This window comes from Ruditapes philippinarum, unplaced genomic scaffold, assembly GCF_026571515.1.
Source record: "Ruditapes philippinarum isolate M1 unplaced genomic scaffold, ASM2657151v2 ctg11554_1_1_1_1, whole genome shotgun sequence".
NCBI classification, from domain to species: domain Eukaryota; kingdom Metazoa; phylum Mollusca; class Bivalvia; order Venerida; family Veneridae; genus Ruditapes; species Ruditapes philippinarum.
Window position 1 is genome coordinate 1 of NW_026867366.1, and position 13,333 is coordinate 13,333.

The 13,333-nt window shown below is 33.1% G+C and overlaps 2 protein-coding genes across 2 annotated transcripts; both read right to left on the minus strand.

The window, feature by feature from the left end:
* Nucleotides 1–3,744: 3,744 nt before the first annotated feature.
* LOC132735824 (kelch domain-containing protein 1-like) lies at nt 3,745–5,448 on the minus strand. Its single transcript, XM_060722828.1, has 2 exons — nt 5,190–5,448; nt 3,745–4,562 (listed from the first exon to the last, which is right to left on the minus strand). Exons 1-2 carry the CDS (start codon nt 5,222–5,224, stop codon nt 4,334–4,336), a joined length of 264 nt encoding a protein of 87 aa, XP_060578811.1. The 5' UTR covers nt 5,225–5,448; the 3' UTR covers nt 3,745–4,333.
* A 5,867-nt stretch (nt 5,449–11,315) lies between these two features.
* LOC132735825 (uncharacterized) lies at nt 11,316–13,275 on the minus strand. Its single transcript, XM_060722829.1, has 2 exons — nt 12,811–13,275; nt 11,316–11,851 (listed from the first exon to the last, which is right to left on the minus strand). The coding sequence occupies exons 1-2, from the start codon at nt 13,268–13,270 to the stop codon at nt 11,316–11,318; spliced, it is 996 nt and encodes a 331-aa protein (XP_060578812.1). The 5' UTR covers nt 13,271–13,275.
* Nucleotides 13,276–13,333: the final 58 nt, after the last annotated feature.

The window sequence follows — 13,333 nt, forward strand, 5'->3', positions numbered from 1 at the left end:
TGATGACCATGATTAAGCACCATGATTTGAGCATTTCAAAAAAAAAAAGGTAATTAGTATAATCATAAATTATAAGCTATTAGACTATGATATCTTTATAGAAGACTAAATATAAACGGCGAGGCCGTTAGGCCGAGACAATTTTTTGCAGAAACATCCCGAGATGTCGCCCAGCCAGTGTTATATCCTCGTAACTAACGAGTTTCATATACTATAACTGTTTTATCGCAATGGCATAATGTTTTCTTTTTTTGTAATAGAAATAAATAAATCAATAAATAAATAAATGGTTAGCTACATTACAGTTATTTATGATAAGGCAGTTTTTTTAAGGTAGAACGCGACACTTTGCGAACTTTCGAGTAGCGTCTTGAAAATTGGCATGCAAAAAATTGACCATATTTCTGATTGGATTTCGTTGATTTTATTTCAATAGTTTCAGCCAATTTTTGTTCACATGACGTCAAAGTTGACCATCAAAGCCCGTTTTTTAACATAACGTCGTTGCGTATCCTTGGCAACTGTTACGGGTATTTCAACGCCATTAGCGGACAAAATATCTTTAATCCTACAGCATTTGACGGAAATTATTTTTTCCTTTAAGCAGATATAAAATTCATTGTTTTACACCGAAAATTGTTTGAGTAATGGAAAGAAAATTGTCAATTTTGTGTAAAATTTGACGTTCAGTTTAGCCGCAATTTTCCGGTTTAAAGCGGCTTATTAAAAAATTCCTGAAATAAATTTTTGATTTTTTTCTTTAAACGTCCTTTTAAATGTATACTTAGTCAAAATAGCTAAAACTAGAAATGTGTCCATAGGACACGGATGCCCCCACACGCCACTGTTCTGTCTATCTTACGACTCTAGGTCAAATATTTGTGCCACAAGTTGAAAAAATTCCTTCCTTTACTCACATCTACACATTAAGGTTGTTAATCCCTGGAAGTTTAAGCAAAATCTGCCATTTGGTTTAAGAGGAGTTGCATTCACAAAATTTCTACATAGTATATAGTGAAAAAATCAACAAAGGGCCATAATTCTGTAAAATTTGGTCGCAGCGAAAATTCCTTCCTTTACTACCATCTACACCTTAAGATTGTTCATCCCTGTAAGTTTAAGCAAAATCTGCCACCCGGTTTAAGAGGAGTTGCGTTCACAAAAATTTCTACATAGTATATAGTGAAAAAAAATCAACAAAGGGCCATAATTCTGTAAAATTTGGTCGCATCAAAAAAATTCCTTCCTTTACTACCATCTACACCTTAAGGTTGTTTCATCCCTGTAAGTTTAAGCAAAATCTGCCATCCGGTTTAAGAGGAGTTGCGGTCACAAAATTTCTACATAGTATATAGTGAAAAAATCAACAAAGGGCCATAATTCTGTTAAATTTGGTCGCAGCAAAATTCCTTCCTTTACTACCATCTACACATTAAGGTTGTTCATACCCTGTAAGTTTAAAGCAAAATCTGTCATCCGTTTAAGAGGAGTTGTGTTCACAAAATTTCTATATAGTATCTAGTAAAAAAATCAACAAAGGGCCATAATTCTGTTAAATTTTGGTCACAGCAAAATTCCTTCCTTTACTACCATCTACATATTAAGGTTGTTCATCCCTGTAAGTTTAAGCAAAATCTGCCATCCGGTTTAAGAGGAGTTGCGTTCACAAGATTTCGGGACGTACGGACGGACGGACTGACGGACGGACAAGTGCAACGCTATATGCACCCACATTGTGGGGGCATAAAAATTAGGGGGTCACCGACTCAATTTTTTCGGTACAAGTGATTTTATTTCCCCCACCCCTTTGTATAAAAGTCACGCTATCACGGGGCGTTTGGTTTTTTGATGTTATTAAAACGATCGCCCTGTGTCAAAATCCCGCTTTTTACGACATTTTACGCTATTATGACCACTGCGGAAAATATATGGATACAATAAAGGGTGCGGATTTCCGTATATTATAGATACACAGGTAAAAATAAGTAAAATTTGATGTACGGGACCGTATATCATGCAATACGTATATGACTAATATACCGTGATCCGTACACTTGTAATATGCGGGAACTTTGAATGAAGTTCGTATTTACTAAAATACGTATTTTTTTTAATTACTCGATCAGATATTACCAAAATATGTTTTTTTATTATTGTAAATACAGATTTTAATATAAACAGTGAATAAAGATTGTACTTTCAGAATTACCACTTTCTACAAGAGGAAAGAAATAATAGTCTGATCTGACATTTGTCAGAATAACAATAAAACTTTGATTAAAATGTTATATTTCTCGGTTTTATTAACATGTCAGTCGCATACTGATTAAATAGTTAGTGAAACATCGACAGATCCTCTACAGTGCCTGATTTGATAGTAATGTTTTTAATACATCCATTTTTAACACTATGATATCCTAAAATGATAAGCAAAACGAGAGAATATGTATTACAGATATTTGTAGAATCGAAGTGCTACATCTGTAATCCAACACCGCCACTGAGCTAACGTTTCAAGCATGACTGTTTGCTTTCACGCTAATATAATTGACTAAGTTTCATTTATGAACCGTATATTTTAAATTTGTCAATATTTCACCAATTCTGTCAAATTGTTGCAATAGTTTTTGATTAACAAGTGAAATTCAAATTCTGGTTTTTAATAGGTGAAATAAAATACATATCACTCACAGTATATCACTCATAGTGTGGGTAATGCAAAATGTATAGATTTGCAGAATTTCTTGTAGACTATATACGTATTAATTTATGATTGAATTTTCGTAAATTTCTAAATTTACATAAAAATATATAGTTGCTTTTTGTTCCATAAGGCATATTTCTCGATTCAAGTTTATTTATCTTATTGTATTACAATATCAAAAAGGAACACCGCAAATGATTACTCCTCAGTTGTATTTATTTTTGTTTGCGCAGCGTACGCGTTTGCCGTTGAACGCCTGACGTCATTTTCCCTTTACATGCGTCTGTTTACAATTCCTTATGAAGTTATTAATCACGCTTAAAAACAAGAAAAAAAAATCGTTTGTTTTTTCGTACAATGTTAAGAATTTGAAATGGAACATTGTTGTTGTTGTTTTATATGTATTAGTAAAACTCTAGAACAATTCTCCTGATAAGCTGAACATAATTGCCCGCACTTTTGAAGTCTCAAACGTATCTGCATACGTCGAATTTCAAAACAAAATTACTCACGGGGTGGGGGGAATAAATCACCGTGTACCGAAAAAATTGAGTCGGTGACCCCTATTTTTTTAGTTATTTTGACTAAGTATACATTTAAAGGACGTTTAGAAAAAAAATCAAACATTTATTTCAGGAATTTTTTAATAAGCCGATTTAAAGCCGAAAATTGCGGCTAAACTGAACGTCAAATTTTACACAAAATTGACAATTTTCTTTCCATTTCTCAAACAATTTTCGGCGTAAAACAATAAAATTTATATCTGCTTAAAGCAAAAAATAATTTCCGTCGAATGCTGTAGGATTTAAGATATTTTGTCCGCCAATGGCGTTGAAATACCCGTAACAGTTGCCAAGGATACGCAGCGACGTCATGTTCAAAAACGGGCTTTGATGGTCAACTTTGACGTAATGTGTACAAAAATTGGCTGAAACTATTGAAATAAAATCAACGAAATCCAATCAGAAATATGGTCAATTTTTTGCATGCCAATTTTCAAGACGCTACTCGAAAATTCGCAAAGTGTCGCGTTCTACCTTAAGTTGTTTTCGCTGCTGCAAAAAAAAAAGATATATGAAAGACATCCAATGTTAGAGGCGGATTGTAAACTGTTACCAAGATTGATTCAAGATTAAAGGGCTTTTTTTTCATTGGAAATAATTCATTCAGCGGATGTACCTTTTGATTAAATGAGAGAAAATTTCATTTCATTAATTATCTTTGTTTATATTTTTCATTGTATTTATTTATTTTATTTTATTGATTCCATTTTTTTTTTGCTACTAGGAATGTTCGTTACCACTGCCCCATTGCTCTGTGAAAAAACCTGTATTGATATATACAAGGTGCGGAAAAAAAACTCAACCACTATATAGCAGTCGAGTTTTTTCCTACATGAAATTAGAATCAATGAAAAAACTGTACTGCTCTACATCAATACAGTTTTCAAATGCTCATTGAAGTGTACTGAGTATAATGGGTTAGTAAGAACAAAGGAAAAGTTCCAAACCATGCAATAAGAATAAATAAATGTTAATTTTTATGTATGCTTTAAACACCTGTTTAGTATTAAGCTTTGAAAATAAACCCAAAAATATATCTTTTGCAAAAATACTTTTCTACAAAGATTTACTTGTTATTATAAGACCAAGCTGTAAATTTATCTCTAGGACTTGGTAGCAGTTCTGTTTCTGGTATTATACGTTTCCATGTCAGCTGTTGTAAGTCTAAACAGTATAATTCATTTGTGTTGCCTTCCTCCGTATGCCCTCCAAATATATACATTTTACTTGCAATTAGTAAGGCTGAAGCACCAGAGGTTCCTGGTGGAATGTCACCCTCGGTTACATGTTGGGTCCTACAAAAACCACAAAAAAACAACACCTGGTTATATTTGTACATATCAGACACAAATCTCTACTATTACATTGGCACCAAATAAAAAGTCAATCTTTCGACATTTCAAAGCAGGTATCGGGTGAATAAAGAAATAAGTATAATATATGTATACATACATGTATAACTAGACATAAACTTGACTTTTGGAAACACTTTGATAATTTGTCAAGAATTCTGTGCAAAGGGATGATAACTCTTAAAAACGCTTTTAGAATTTGGCATAAAAAATGTTCTTGCAATTTCTTAATACATTTAATTGTCAATGCCTTTATAATATATTTTTTCATGACCGGGTCCCCCATTAATAACCATTGTTCTATTACAAAAGTAAAAAGAACTGACCATCAATATTATAACAATTTATTTATCACTTCATTTTTTTTTTACCTTGTAACTAGATCCTAAATTCTTCTGTTTAAAAATAAAACAAAACAAAAAAGTACACAAAAACTTTTCTTATAATTTTAAGTTATAAGTTAATCTTGAGTGAAAAGTGTAAAATAGAAGTAAAGTCCATTTTTGAACTACATGTACCAAAGTTGGTGGCACTTAATTTCTATTTGAATATTGTTTTTATTTTACTTACCAATAACCAACATCAAGGTCTGTATGGTACACCATAATGGTTTTTGCGGATAAATATTTTTCTCTATATGAATTATAATCATCCTGAAATAAACACTAGTTCTTAAATAATCGTAAACCTGAAATACTTCCCTATATAAGTAGTATATAAATTCTAATCTACAAGTTCATTTAATCATTTATCCTGTCAAAGTTCATTTTGCATTTAATCAGATGTGAAGAATCCTAAAACTGTGAATGATTGCAAGGTGTTTCAATTGAAAACAGAAGTGTTGCACCTGTGTAGGGCTTCCATTGAGTTTCAAAATTTGGAAGTCAGAGACTGCAAAATCTCTGATACTGGAAGTCACATTATATAGGGTTTTTTTTCTTTTTTTGGAGGGGGGGGGGGGGGGGGGGGTTACGCCACATCGACACAGTAATAGGTCATATCGCGATGTTCCAGCTTTACTGGTGGAGGAAGACCTCAGGTGTGTGCATTATTTCAGGCAAACATTATATAAATAAAGAAGGAAAAGTAATAGATATTAGAAGTCACAAGCGAAAATCAAGGATAAAATGACTCCAAAACTTCCATTAACGGAAACCCTGTGAATCAGACAGACAGACAAACTAGCATGAAACACCAAATCATGCAAATGACACATTTAAAAACGAAAAATGTAAAATAACAAGAGCTGTCGGTAGGACAGCACGCTCGAGCTATTCTAAGTGCTTGATAGTAAAAGAGCCTTGATAATGTTAAATTTTTTAAGTTCACAAAAGGGCTAATTTTTTTTATAAAATTCATGTTATAGGCCTTAGAGAGAGTCTAATTATACAGTATTGGCTTGACTATTCGGAAGGTAATGTCACAAGGGTGTTTTACTGAGTATAATAATACTAATTACCTATGAATACATAAATTTGACAGAAAAGGTACAAAAGCTTGTTATTAAGATGTTTTAATCAAGTAAATCACTGCTTTATTATTATGAATGCATAAACTGTCCCAAAAAAGGCACAAAACCCTTCAGTGGTTATTGAGATAACAGCTTACAAACAAAACTTTACCATAAAATTTCTAAGTTGAAAAAAAAAGGGGAGAAAAAATCAGCCTAAATGCAAGATAGAATTATGGATCTTTGTCAGTGACCTACAATTATGACCCTAAATGCATATGTGAAGTTTTAAAATAAATATCTTTAACAGTTATTGAGATATGTAAAACTTGCATGTTAAACATTAAATAACCAAGAGACTAAGTAGAAAAGGGGATATGAATCAGCCTTAATGCAAGATAGAGTTATGGAACTTGGTCAGTGACATACAATTATGACCCTCAAATTATCACCCTAAGTCCATGTGTAAAGTTTCAAGTAAATATCTTTGAAGACCTTAACCTTTAAACCAAAATTTCTAAGTTTCAAAGGGGCAAATAATTCTGCAAATATTGCAGGCAGAGTTATGCAATTTTGCAAACTGATGTACATTGTTACTATAAAAAAGTATTTTAAATTTCAATTGAATATCTCAAGCAATAATTGAGATATTTGACTTTACAAAAAAAACTTTAACCAAAATTTCTAAGTTCCAAAAGGGGCATAATTCTGTCAAATATTTGTAGGCAGAGTTATCCAACTTGTCACCTGATGAACCTTGTTACTATAAATAAGTATTTGTAAGTTTCAAATTGAATAATCTCAAGCAATATTTGAGATATTTGACTTTACAAAAAACTTTAACTCAAAATTTCTAAGTTCAAAAGGGGCATAATTCTGTCAATATTGTAAGCAGAGATATCAAACTTGTCAATCTGAATGTACCGCTTGTTACTATAAAATAAGTATTGTAAGTTTCAATTGAATATCTCAAAGCAATAATTGAGAATATTTGACTTTACAAAAAACTTTAACCAAAATTTCTAAGTTAAAAAAAGGGGCATAATTCTGTCAAATATTGTAGGCAGAGTTATCCAACTTGTCAATCTGATGTACCTTGTTACTATAAATAAGTATTGTAAGTTTCAATTGAAATATCTCAAGTAATAATTGAAGATATTTGACTTTACATAAAACTTTAACCAACGCAGATGCGGACGCTGACGCTGACACACCGGGGCGACTACAATAGCTCTCATATTCTTCGAATAGTCAAGCTAAAAAAATGAATAGATTTTTTTCTTATCTGAATTCCCCATTAATAGGCTTTGGCTACTTTCATATTATTTTCTTTTATAATGGATGTGGCTAGCCGTACAGGCCGTACAGCTAGCCAAAAAGTTCTAGCCGTACGTGAGTCACGTACGACTAGCCAGGACACACTGTATTGGCTAGCCGTACGGCACTTTTCAAAATTATATGGAAGTCGAAAATGCATATGTTATTTTATGACTTTAAGTGAGGATTTGTACAAGACACAGCAATTGTCTTCGTATGTTTACTTTTTAGAGATTAATCACCTTGTTGCTGGCTTAATAAAGAAAGTATACGAAATACAGTATATATTTTTGTCATCTCAAGACGTCGAGAAAAAAAATAGCGTTTGTTGCAGTAAAATAACATCAAAAATAGTTTACAAACTTTGATATTTTTTTTTTGTTTTCATTTAGTTTAATTTTCAAATAAAAAAAAAATAATAATAAAAAAAACGCCGAAACTAATTGTTGTTGGGCTCTGATAATTGCGTCAATTACCGACGGTATAGAAGTTTGTCCATCATTAAGGAAAGTTTGCCTTAATTAAGGCTTATTAATTGATTGTGCTTTTATGTTCGATATTTAAAATTATCTGTACAGTACTGTATTTGAAAATTATTAAATTATTTTTGCTTTTCACCGTTTTTTTCAGTATGCTTTTTATTTACTTATTTATTTATTTTTATTATTTATCCCCTCCGATCATTATTTATTCGATCCATGTGCTTAATTAACAAAAATGATTTAACAATTCATCTTTCAATACAAATAAAAAAACAACAAATCATAAGCATGAAAAATCAACGACGTTATAACTTATAACATATACAACTTTGACACTTTTTATCAAAAATAGATTATACAACGCTTGTTCGTATTCATTTTTTTTACAAAATGGCGGAGCATCTTTATTAAAGTGAACACACTAGGACAAAAAGCGGAGACTTGATTAAAATCCTCGTTAAAGACACATAATAACAATATGCATTTTCGAACTTCCATATAATTTTGAAAAGTGCCGTACGGCTAGCCAATACAGTATGTCCTGGCTAGTGTGTACGTGACTCATGTACGGCTAGAACTTTTGGCTAGCCGTAAACGGGCCAGTACGCGCTAGCCACTTTCCTTTTATAATGGAGCCTTATACAGCCAAAGTCTCAAGTAAGGCACCAAAGACAATAGGTCAAATGATTGGGGCGAGAAAAATGTGCAGTTCAGGGGATATACTGTTCACCTCGTGAGCTGTCAAGGGTGCTTACACATCTCCTTCATTAGTCAACTGTTCTGTACAGTGACCTAAAAATTAATAACTGTTAATTGATTACCAAATTTATTACCATTTTTTAGCAAGTTAAAAACAGATATTAAACTGTTAAACTAATTAAAGGGAACTTGTCCTTACCTTGTACCCTCCGACCAAACAATCAATCAAGTTATTCTCTGCCACGGCGACGTGTCCAACCCTTGGTGGGACAGTTTTAACCAATAGTGGCTGTTGCATTCATTGTTAGATTTTAAAAAAATAATGGTCTTTTTTATTTTGCATAAAGATTAAAGTTGACAGATTGACATATCACATGGAAGCTTGATACATCGCCTACATCAGCACCGATTAAATATGATCTTCCGAATATATATAATATATTGTTATCGTCTTAAATTGAAAACTAAAGTAAATCAAAGTCACGGTAAATTTAAGTCAATGTTTTTCAGTGAAAAAAGAAAGAAAGCATACAAAATACCAAAAGACTGACAGGGACATTTCAACTTTATGAATTCCCGATTTCATATTCATGAATTCACGATTTCAACTTTAGCAATTCACGATTTCAACTTCATGAATTTAAGATTTCAACTTCAACGATTTTAAACTTCATATGATGTTCACGATTTCAACTTCAACGATTTCAACTTCACGAAATTCATATATATAAAATAAAACTTAATTAAAATGCTGTTAAATTTCGAATGAAAAATATTTCAAACGTCTTTAAATATATTATAAAGTAGTTAAGATGGCGGGGCGCGGAGCGAAAAGTCGCTAATTAGCGGGGGCGCGGGACAAAAAGTTTAATAGATAAAACTTCGCCGCTGTCCCGCTTATTAGCGTGTTTTTCGCCCCGCGACCCGCCAAGCTAAAAGTCGAGAAAAGCACAAGTTAAAATGGCGTGGGCGTGGAGCGAAAACTCGCTTATCAGCGAGGGCACGAGCCGAGGTTAAAAGAATAAAACGTTGCCCGCGGGGTGCAGAGCGAGATTTAAAAAAATAAAACGGTGGGGGAAGCGCAGAGCGAAACGCGCTAATTAGCGGGGAGCGGGAGCGAAAAATAACCAAACGCGCTAATTAGGGCGGGGAGCGGGACGAAAAATTTAATAATTAAAAATTCGCTGCGCGCCCCCGCTAATTAGCGTGTTTCGTCCCACGACCCCGCCAAGCGAAAAATCGATAATTAACAAGTTATAATGACGGGACCCCGCGGTTTTATTTCTTTTATTTATTTAACTTTGGGCCCCGCGCCCTTGCTAATTAGCGTGTTTTCGCTCCGCGTCCCGCCGTTTTAACTTGTTAATTTCCGACTTTCGCTTGGCGGGGTCGTCGGATGAATAAAACACGAATGGCACAAATCAGACACCATATGTAGAAATGCAATTTTAAGACTAAAACTGAAACATGCTCTTGGAATACTTCAGCAAAAAAAATCAAAATTTCACTCGGGGCGATCTAACCCTGATCTTACTGAATTTTGTGTAAAAAATACCCTATTTTAAATTTGGAATAATCCATTCGAAAAACTCAAAGGAATTTCAAATATCAAAATACAAAAAATTAAGGCAAGCTAATAGTAAAGAAGCCTGGTTTATGAACCGCATCCAGATTACTCACATAAATTATCTCAATTTTATGTCTTTTTTTAAGGAATTCGTACAAATACACTAGCTTGTCCATCATTCAGTAATCTTGGGTAAATGACTTATATTGGAAACTTTGTTTGAAAATAAAGTGCATTTAAATTATTAAGGACATAAGTACAATAATTAAGTTAAATTACATACAATTTTACATAATAGATACTGCAGTACATCGTAAATGTACTTGATGTAGATATACAAACAGAGACAACATTTTCCCAGCTTTTGGCATCAAATATAGCACGCCGTATTTTTTTAACATCAATAAAATGGTACTCTTGACGATTCCAGCAATCCACTGGAATATTCTTCCATAAACTTTTCCGGAGCACTTTTAAATCCTCATTTTTGCGTCTTCCAGAACGTATTCTGTTATATTTTTCAGCTTTTCCTAATGCTTTCAGTATCAATCAGCGTGCCTCGATCGATCCCGAGAATAACATGTAATGTATCAAGCCAGACAAATGTCTCTGTGTCTTAGCAAAAAACGCTGAAATGGGCTGCGACACCATTATAACAGCTTTTGTGTTTAAAGCATCACTACTTAAATGTCTTTCTCGCAAATAAATTCTTAACTGACGATGATTTCTGAAAGACTGTCCTGTGTAGAAACTTCTTCAAATCTTTTTGAAAACATTAATAGTCACAATGTTTTTTCCCAGGGTAGAAAATATGTACTAAGAGCATTCATTCGTGAATTCAAGCTTCATGTTAACCAGATCATCAAATTGTTCTCATTTAAGTTGTCTTGAATGAATACACATACACTTAAGGTGGAAATGTCATTGTTTAATCTATGTTAACAAAGTTGGGAGATAGCTTTTACAATGTTTCTCATTAACTTCACCCAAATCTGCGATCATTTCTAATCTCCAACACTTTACCAAAATCTTTACATGAAAATTTATTTATCATTTTTTCACATACGCGACCTGTTCTGCAGCTTCTTTACAGTAGAATTTTGATTACTCTTATCAGTTGACATTGCAGCCCTTTGGTGGTGGTTTTTCAGTTTCGATTGCAGACCCCTTCATGGTGAATTTCAGTTGGTTTGATCAAAAACAATTTTCTTAGAATTCTGACACAATTTTACTTCTTTCCGAACTTCTTCCTTGTCATACACATTTGCCTTTTTAAATTGATCATAAAGTTTTATCCTTGCTAATTCGTGCACTTTTTCGTAATTTCTACCAGGAAAGTTATTAAACTTTGCCGCAGCTCCTTTTAACTCATCCGTCTCATCTTGCTCTGATATATAAACACAATTCCCTCTCTTGGTTTGGTCATTTACTTGCATATGTCTTTCTTTCAGCCTTATTGTCTGATCGTTAAATATTACACGCTGATGTTCAAATGCATTTTTAGTATATGTTGCATGGTCCTGGACCTTTCCAGATCCGAAATCTCCCGCTTCTTTGTGACTGGCCAGGTCCATAAAGTTACCATGGCAAAACTTCATGGAATCAGATTCATTTCTTTGGTGTGTTTTACATTCTCTATTAGATGAACATTTGTTCTGTGTATGTGTCTTAACTTCTTTTTCTAGAATTCTAAGGCTGTTTTGATTATCATCGTACTCTGTAAAAAATAATTGTTTCTGTCAATTATAAATTTAATGAATTGAAAATTGTGTTTGAAAATTTCATGACCCAAATATAGAACATTTTATTACTCATCAAAAACAGACAGATGTATCTTAGACTGTAAAACAACTTACTGAGAGTTACATGTACATGTACATGTATGTCTGGGAATTCATCAACATGTAATTAAGCGGGCCCCAGGCCCCGTGTTCACTAACATTTCTGATCCTTAAATCTTTGTGAATACGGGGCCAGAAGATACTAGCACACTTGCTTATTGGGTGCTGCTGCCTCCACACACCCGCTTTAAATTTGTACATGCTTGTTTTTAAAACTACAAAAATATTCAGCATAAACTAGATTCTACCATATGTCTCTATGTACAGTGACAGTGAGTGACATCTGTCTGTCATTTTTGTGTGTCTCGGATGAAAAGAGGAAAACAATGACACAATTAAAAATATAACAAATTTCACATGCCAAAGTGGAACATAAAATGATTTATGACATAAGTCAAGGTTCCGGATTGTATCCACGGGTGGCCATGATTCGTTTTCCTAAGCATTTTAAAGTGCTAGTTGCATACACTATATTTTCTAATGATCCGAGCGTTCAGTGTTGAAGAAATTTGACAGATACATTAAATTTACTTAGACTTTACAATAACATTTTTTTATGTTAAAATTATCCAACTTTAAGATAAGATAAGAATCATAAGATTATTATTATCTGACAATCTTTATTTATAGTCTATATTATATACAATAAAACAAAATAACACTAATTAACTATGTTAGCTATTTTCCGACATAACATTCTTAACGGACATTTGTTAGACTTTCTGACATACACAGGGTGTTGACTCTAGTACAGGGACGAATATATAGGGCACTTGGCGATAATCTTTCACAGAAATATGAACAACCTTTTTAATGGATGTATAAAAATTCATACCTTTTGAGATAGGCTCTCTGTTTTTCTTCTGTAACGCTGGATCTTTTAAAGTCTTTTTAATCACTATTTGAAATTCTCTACAAATACAAAGCATCTGCATCGCCTCGGTGTCAGAAGTATCAGTCTTACATTTTTCCGTTTCTCGGTTAACTCTCTTGTTCAAGTTAACGAGGTCTGATATCGAAGTGCTGCCATTGGCACTTTTAACTATAAATATTGCTATTATCTGCAAACGTTTTAATCTACCACGCTTTCTGTCAGTTGTAGGGTTATACAGCGCAACCAAATCGCATTTGTCCTCAGTATCTTTTGGCAAATATTTTGCATATTTGCAATCTTTAAATGGACACTTTTTTTGTAGATTCTTTAAGTAATGATCTTTCTTGAGATCCACACATACTTTTCTGTCATCAGTTAATTGCTTACATGTTTTCTTCTTAAATTTTGCTGTAAAACGCATTTTGCATCATTTGACAGTTGGAGCGAAATTCTGCACGTGTTTTGTTGTTTACAGAGGGCGCGA